This window comes from Cricetulus griseus, chromosome 5 (genome assembly GCF_003668045.3).
Source record: "Cricetulus griseus strain 17A/GY chromosome 5, alternate assembly CriGri-PICRH-1.0, whole genome shotgun sequence".
Lineage (NCBI taxonomy): Eukaryota > Metazoa > Chordata > Mammalia > Rodentia > Cricetidae > Cricetulus > Cricetulus griseus.
Genome location: NC_048598.1, coordinates 179,408,880 through 179,417,261, shown reverse-complemented (window position 1 = coordinate 179,417,261; position 8,382 = coordinate 179,408,880). Strand labels below are relative to the sequence as shown.

At 41.5% G+C, this 8,382-nt stretch overlaps 1 gene segment (V, D, J or C); it reads right to left on the bottom strand.

The window, feature by feature from the left end:
- Positions 1 to 7,681: 7,681 nt before the first annotated feature.
- On the bottom strand, positions 7,682 to 8,137 carry LOC103164588. The segment is given in 2 exon segments: positions 7,682 to 8,010; positions 8,092 to 8,137. Coding segments are annotated over 2 exon segments (375 nt in total).
- Positions 8,138 to 8,382: the final 245 nt, after the last annotated feature.

The following is an 8,382-nucleotide window of genomic DNA, read 5'->3' as shown; positions in this document are numbered from 1 at the left end:
GTTGATTGTTGTGTTTCCAGTGCTGCTCACTGAATGGGAAGACAGGGCTAGAGTCCTCTGCCTGACCTGCGGGGTGAGGCCAGGGCTGGTTTTATGAGCAGAGGTAGGCAGTATTTGCATATCTTCCTGGTATATATTATTCTCTGGTGTGTGTGGGCCTTAGAGGCAGTAGGAAGTATTTCAAATGTCTGAGAGATAATGAAAAGTGATGGCCATGATTTCACTAAAATATTATTCATTTTTTATAAAAAGCTTCCATATCCTAAATTTAAATTTTCCCCCCTTTACATGTAGTCTTTACTGATTTTCTTACCAGATATTATACAATTAGTTCATAGATGTTTTAAAAATTAAAAATTACAATTTGATAATTCAAGGAGAACTGATGGAAAGATCAATGATTATGAAGTATACATGAAATTACTGTAATGAAACTGGGATAGGGACAGCACTGTGAAAATTTACCATGCATACATATTAAATAAACAGTAACAGTACAGAGGCCACTCCTTGTGAAATACTAAACACATCACAAAGTACTTTTACATATATGCTTCATGATTGTGTTTGATGTTGTAGTTAAAAATCTTTGAATTTTGTGCCATTAATTTTCCTCAAACTAAATATAAGTTCCTATGTGTGGTTACCACAGGAAGGAAAGGTGTCTGTTACATGGTCTGTAGTGCCATGATTTTAATGCATTTCCATATCTCCTGAGCATGTAGGATTTTCTTAGTAGCTGTGTGATGAGTCTCAAGAGGCCATTGAATAGCCACCCCTGTATTAGAAAGGAGAGTTGGGAATTAATTGTTTAATTGATATATCAATTCATTTATTAGAGAAACATTGGCATTCCTAAGAGTTCTTATTGACTATGACATTGTTGTTTCTGTGGCAATTGTAGAAATGTGCTGCATTTAAAGCAACTAAATTCAGTGAGCTGTTGATCTGAAGTCATTTCTGCTTTGAGTCCTTTGATGACCAAATCATTGCTCTGACAGGTTTCACTCAGTCAGCCCTGTTATGTGCAGATAAGCCAAGGAAGAAACTCCAGACAGAGGCAGTGACCTCCTTGCTGTTCCTCCTTCGCATCTGTCCCACAGACTCCACCACACAGCAAGTCTCAACAGCAACAAGAATATTAAAATAGCTTCCTATGATCTACCAGACCAACATGGAATAAAGTCGATATCAACAACCACAGAAAAACAGAAGGCTACAAACTCCTGTAAACTAAACAACTTCCTCCTGAATAACGGCTGGGTCAAGGAAGAAAGAAACAAGAAACAAATGAAAGACCTCACTAGCCTTCAATGACAATGAATGCACAAGATATACAAACACTGGACACTATGAAAGGAGTGACGAGAGGAAAGTCCATAGCACTTCTTTCCTGCATAAAGAAATTGGATAATTCTCATACAACAGACTTTACTGAAAACCACAGAGCATGAGTGGGTTTGACCTAGGGTCTCTGCATATATGTGCCAGATGTGTAGTATGGTCTTCTTGTGGGACTCCTAAAAGTGGGAGCAGGGGCTGTCTGTGAATCTTCTGCTGACTTTGTGAAACTTTTCATACTGAGTTGTGTCATCAACTTGACATGCCATGTTTAGTTGATATCTATGGGAGGCACGCCCTCCACCGAAGAGAAATGCAGGAGTGGATGGGGAGTCAGAGGGAAATGGACAGGATTCTTGGAGGAGTGGAAAGAAGTAAAACAGCAAATTGTTAAATAAATTAATAAATAAAAATAAATGCATAGGTATTTTATAAGGTCATATGAAATAAGGATCCTGAAACATAAGTTATCATATATCCTTAGAGGATATAGAATCCATAAGGCACAGCTAATCAAAGCAGGTATATTCTGCAAGTAATCAAACGTGGACTATGGAGTAAGAGAAACATAAATTAGGAAGCTATTATAAAACAAAAGGTCTGGATAATCAGCAGCTCATAGATCCACAGATTTGTATTTCAGATTTTCTTTAGTGGAGGGAACAACTTTTTGTTCAGAATTTGGTGTGTTTTTATGGATCTGATGGTATATTATTGTTATCAAAAATAATAGATTTAAGAAAATTTTATGGAAAATTAGTGATGGTGATGAGCTTCTCAATTAGATATTAGTGTTGTCCCACTGCTTGTTCTGATCATGCTCCATGTTATGTGAGATATGTGCCTGCAAAAAAGATGAGCGGAATGAACGTAGATGAGATTTCTATTTATATTAACTTCTGAGTCTTTGAAAAGAGGTAAATGCATGGGTGGACAGTGCTCATCACAGACAACCTAAGAGAGTAATTGAACACCACTATTCTGGGTACATGAAAACTCCCTATGAGGTAATGTTCAGAGAGGCCCCACAGGTTATGAGAACACTATGAGGTATTGCATTGCTGTCACTTCCCCACAATAACTCCATAGGCCAGACTTGTTTCTGAAAAAGAATTGCAAAAATGAATAGATTGTAAGAGCCAGAGAAAGAGGATGACTGCAAGGAAACAGGGTCTTCTAGAGAAATCAGGATTGATTGATGCACGTGGGAACTCACAGAGTGTGAAAGCCTGCACAGGGCCTGAGCCAAGTCCAGCCAGATTCAGTGCCAGTGTTGAGAAAGGGACATGGACACAGGTCCTCATCCCTAACCACAAAGTTTCTACAACTGACACTGCTTGCAAAGGAAAAACTGTTGTTCTCCAGTGGAATCCCTTTGGGCATATTAACCCATCTAAGGGTTGACACACGTGCAGCTGTAGACAATCAATGGAAAACGATCTCTATGGTGATTTTTTTAGATATTGTGTCACTTACCACACTGTTTGAGCATTTCCCTTTCATCTCACTGCTCTTTTGCCCATATCTTATGGTTGCACAGTTGTGTGTTTTTTCAAGGTTTATTTGCATGGTTTTCTTTTTTCTTAGATTTTTAAAGTCTTATATTTTAATCCTTCTCTTTTTATTCTCATACTCTCTACAAAGAGAAAGGAACAGTGTGATATTCAGTGAATGGAGAGGTAGGAATTATACAGAAGGATATGGACAAAGGACAGTCAATGACCAGAATAACCTGGATTAATTTTCTTCAGATACATCATAAAAAGTAAATAAAAACTGATTAAAACAAAGAAGAACATACAAATCTGTGAAGTGTTTAACAAAGAATCTTCACTGTGTTGGAGCATGGAAATGTCATATGTCAATACCAGCAGGTGCAGGTCAGTTAAAAGACTCTAAGAAAGGAAACCACAGAGGATACAGAGTCCCATCCACAATAATCTCATCTCTGCCTGGGATTCTTGGTGTCACTGTGCCCCCTGCTGTTTCTGAGCTCCCTTGCAGGTTGTTTTATCATTGCTTACACTGAAGCTGCACTGTCTGTCTTGATCAGGAACACATCCCTGAAACTTCAGTGCTCACAGAGCTCAGCAGCAGGGATAATAAATGGCTTTGTTTAATGGGAGATGCTGACGGGATGTTTTAGAGATGGATTTCATGTTGTGTCAATATTACTGCCAATGTCACTCTCAAAGCCAGGCTTTCCACAGGTGTGGTAGGATCTAGCTGTAGCAGTTCCCAATAAAATAATATGAAAAATGTATAGAGCAGGGTCTTTGCTGCCTTCATCAGACTGTACCTGGTGAAGAGCACCTGAGGTCAGAGACACACAGTAAGTCTTCAGGTCAGCTGTAGTCCCCACATACGTGTCTGACACATTCAGAAACAGGACTCAAGGTGAGGAGGAGGCAGCACCTTAGGACTCACAGATCAGTTAACAGCTCTAAAAAAATGGTGCACTGAGAAGGAAGTGGAAACCAAGCAAAGTTACACTGTAAGTTAATCTATATCCTGAACTCCGACTGGGGGAGAAGAGGAGAGTACTTTGCCAATATTCCTAATGGATGGGAGTACATGTCATTAGACAACGCTCTCTCTCTCTCTCTCTCTCTCTCTCTCTCTCTCTCTCTCTCTCTCTCTCTCTCTGTGTGTGTGTGTGTGTGTGTGTGTGTGTGTGTGTGTGTGTCTTTCTCTCTTTGTCTTTCTCTCTCTTTCTATCTTTACAATATTTACAATGCAATGGGTAGATGGAGCCTCAGCTGGACATCTCTCATAACTAATTGAAGCCTCCAAATCTGGGAATGGGTTATGTCTAATTGAGTAATTGGCCTAGGCCCTGCCCCAAATGATAGGACAGACTTTGATGGTCCCCCGTGGAAGGCCTCACTATCCCTGGGGAGTGGGTGGGGTGAGTTGGGTGGTTAGTGGGAAGCATGGAAGGATGGGAGGGCAAGGGAATGGGGGGATTGATATGTAAATAGGAGTGCTTCTCAAATTGAAACCAATATTTAAAATAAAAGACATTGAGATTGCCAAGTATCACAGCATTTATCCTTCACCAAATGCTGTATAGAATATGCCACCACCAAAGGACTGTGAGAGTTGATGCTGTATCAGAGTAGCTCCATGTTCTGTAAAGGCTTTAGTGTGTAGATCAGGGCACTAAGGCTTGCAATGCCGACAATATGAGACCAGAGATCAATGCATAGAGTCAGAACCTATCTTCATTTAACATGTACATGCATCTGCCTATTGTGTGAGATTTGTGTAAAATTATTTAATGACACTTTTAACCAATTAGAAGAATTACACTGGCATGGAAGTACCTAATAATAAAAAATATGTCTTACAGTCTAAGAGGCTAATGACTTTGCTGGTGCCCCAGCCAGAATAAAGAATATACACCGAGGCCATTTAGGACTTAAGACTGCTATAGAACTATATATATTTACCCTGTTCCTTTAACTTTCCTTTAAGAGAAGAACATAACCACCAACCATACTTGCTTTGGATTTCCCAAGTTAGCAACTGACACAAAGTAAAATAATGCACAGTTCTAAACTTAAGTGATGTACTCTTCCATGCTCCTGAATCAAGAGTAACTATTGCATGTGTGGTATTATATGGGCTGTGACAATCATTTGATGAAAACACAAAACTTATGTTTAAATAAATCTTATAAAATGAATGCCCAGAATAGTGGAAGAAAACAGAGAGATATTGATGGATGAACAACGATGATTGTAGCACAAAAAGAAGAGTGAGGGAGAGAGAAAGGGTGAGAAAGAAAGAGAGAAAGAGAGAGAAAGAGTGAGTGTGAGAGAGAGACAGAAACAGAAACACAGAGAGAGGAGACAGGAGGAGAAATGGAGATGGAGAGAGATTTAGACTCATCTAAGACAGTTACAAGAACAAAAGAAGACCAAGGGGGTGTGATTTAGAGAACTCAAATCTGGACTTTCTCTTGGTTAAATGACACCAAAAGGAAGTCTTGGATTTCTTTCCTTGATGTGCTGTGTAAGGATTTATAGTGAGAAATTACCAATATGAAGCCAAGTAGAAATATAAGTAGAAATATACTTACAGAGCTACCTAGCCAGCTGGCGTGGCAGCAGTCTCTACGCAAGCCGAAAGGGGTGAAAACTCAGCCAACTCAAACGCTCACTCTATATCACCCTGACCACACCTTCGTAGGTGTGGTCAGGCAGACCTGTAGCCAGCCCCTAAGCAGGCAAGGATGCAGGTTCCCCTACAAGGATTATTGCTGAGTTTATTTTGGATGTGTTTGAATGTATGCATTTTAGAATCTTGTGTGAGCAATCACTAATGAATTGAATCTACTCATTTGGTGCCATGAGTTGCTAGCATTTAATGTATGAATGTGATATTTTGGATCCATCAGTTTTAGGGAAGGTTAGACTCAACTCATGAGAGGCAAGATCCCTTGCTGAAATGCCTGCCATCAAAAGCAACAGGAGCCTCGACATCTCCCAAAACTTCTTCTGTTGTCTGCCTGGGTGGTTGAGAGGTCCTGAAGTGTAGAGGAACCTCTAGCAATGCCTGCTTAGGGGCTGGTTACAGGTTCCCCTACACTGAAGAAAAGGGAAATTTACACTGCTTAGGTCAATGGCACCAATAGGTGGATCTGTGCTCTGAGAGCACCCCTGTTTAATGTCTTTTTTCTCTTCCTCTGTCTAATTGAGTTTGATTTTACCTATAATCACATCACAAAGAAAGAATAGGGCTTTCCATGAATCACATCACAGCTCTGCCTTCTCATTTGATCTCAACATGTTCTCACTGCAGGAAATCATCAGACTCTGCAGTATTTGCATTTGCATAGCAGATAAAAATCTCTAACATTTAAGAGATACTCATGTAGAAATGAATTGCCACAGTTTGTCCTTTTTGTGTTATAAAATAAAAAGCATGTCAGTGGTAGTGGTCCCTTGTAAAGAGCTGATCAAAATGTGATGCCCTGTAGGAGCATTCTTTTTTAAATTTATTTGAATTAGAAACAAGATTGTTTCATATGTCAATCCCAGTTCCCTCTCCCTCCCCTCCTCTCCTACCACCCCCAACAACTAATACCCTACCTTTCTGCTCCACAAGGAGGGTGAGGCCTTCCATAGAGGGTTTCAGAGTCTTTCATATCCTTTCGGATAGGGCCTAGGCCCACATCTGTATGTCTTGCCTCAGGGAGTATCTCTCTATGTGGAGTGGACTCCCAAAGTCCACACCTATGCTAGGGATAAGTACTGATCTACTACAGGAGGCCCCATGGATTTCTGAGGTCTCCTCACTGACACCCAGGTTCCTGGGGTCTGATTAAGTCCCATGCTGGTTTCCCAGCTATCAGCCTGGGGACCAAGAGCCCCTCCCCCACTGTTGTTAAGGTCAGCTGGTTCTGAGGGTTTCACCAGCCTTTGCTCATCATTAGTCCTTCTCTGCAACTGAATTCCAGATCAGTTCAGTGCTTAGCTGTGGGTGTCTGCTTCTACTTCCACCATCTGCTGGATGAGGGCTAACAGGTGGCATATAAGTCAGTCATCAATCTCATTATCAGGGGAGGGCATATAATCCTCTGTTGCTTAGATTGTTAGTAGTTGTCATTGTTGTAGATCTCCAGACCTTTCCCTAGAGCCTGATTTCTCTTTAAACCTAAAGTGTCTCTCCCTCTATTATGATATCTGTTATCTTGTTTTTCTTCTATTCTCCCCCCGTCTCTTTCTGCTCCCTCGTGTCCTCCTCACCCCTACATTTCTCCCCTTCTCATTTTCCTAGCTCCCTCTCCTCTCCCCCCATGCTCAAAATTTTCTCAGGAGATCTTGTCCCTTTCCCTTTCTCAGGAGGACCATGTATGTCTCTCTTAGAGTCCTCCTTGATGCCTAGCTTTTCTGGGGTTGTGGATTGTGGGCTGGTAATCCTTTACTCTATGTCTAAGAATCATATATGAGTGAGTACATACCATGTTTGTCTTTTTGTGAATGGGTTACCTAGCTCAGAATGGTTTCTTTTAGTTCCATCCATTTGCCTTCGAATTTCAAGATTCCATTGTTTTTATTCTACTGTGTAGTATTCCATTGTGTAACTATACCTCATGTTTTCTATCCATTCTTCAGTTTAGGGGCATCTAGAATCCTGTGGGAGCATTCTTAATCAGCACTACTTTATCCACATCGGTCCTTCTGAAAAGCTGAACAGGGCACTGTAGGACTCTGAGGAGTAAACAGAGTAACAGACACTCAGAATAAGGGTTTCTGTGTAAGTCTCCAGGGAAATCTTCTCTGTTATCTCAGTCCCAGGGCAGCTTTGTGCTAATCCAGGTTTTCTGACACACTCAGGATGTGGTTACAACACTGTGTCTTGCACAGTAATAGACTGCAGAGTCCTCAGATGTCAGGCTTCTGAGCTCCATGTAGGCTGTGCTGGAGGATGTGTCTGCAGTCAGTGTGGCCTTGCCCTGGAACTTCTGGTTGTACTGAGTATTACCATTATAAGGATAAACATATCCAATCCACTCCAGGCCCTGTCCAGGCTTCTGCTTCACCCAGTGCATAGTATAATCAGTGAATGTGTAGCCTGAAGCCTTGCAGGACAACTTCACTGAGGCTCCAGGCTTCCTCATCTCAGCCCCAGACTGCTGCAGCTGGACCTGGCAGTGGACACCTGTGGAGAGAATTGAAGAGTGGATGTCACTGTCACATGAGTGCATTGCCCCTCCTCAAGTCTGGAACTTGGAGCCCTTACCTGTAGCTGCTGTCACCAGGAAGAGGATGATCCAGCTCCATCCCATGGTGAGGACCTGTGTGCTCAGTGACTGTGGAGAGGACACTGATCATGTGTTGTTGGTGGTGTGGACATCCCTGTATTTACCACATAGACTCACATGATTTGCATATTCATGAGCAGGGTGGTTCTTAGATAAGGACCTAGTCAAGCTGGAGAAGGAGGTAGAATTCATCTAGATCAGGCAGCAGGATGCTGAGGTCCAAATCTTCATCGTGTCTGAGGAAGGATCCATTCCTGAGATATGTGTGA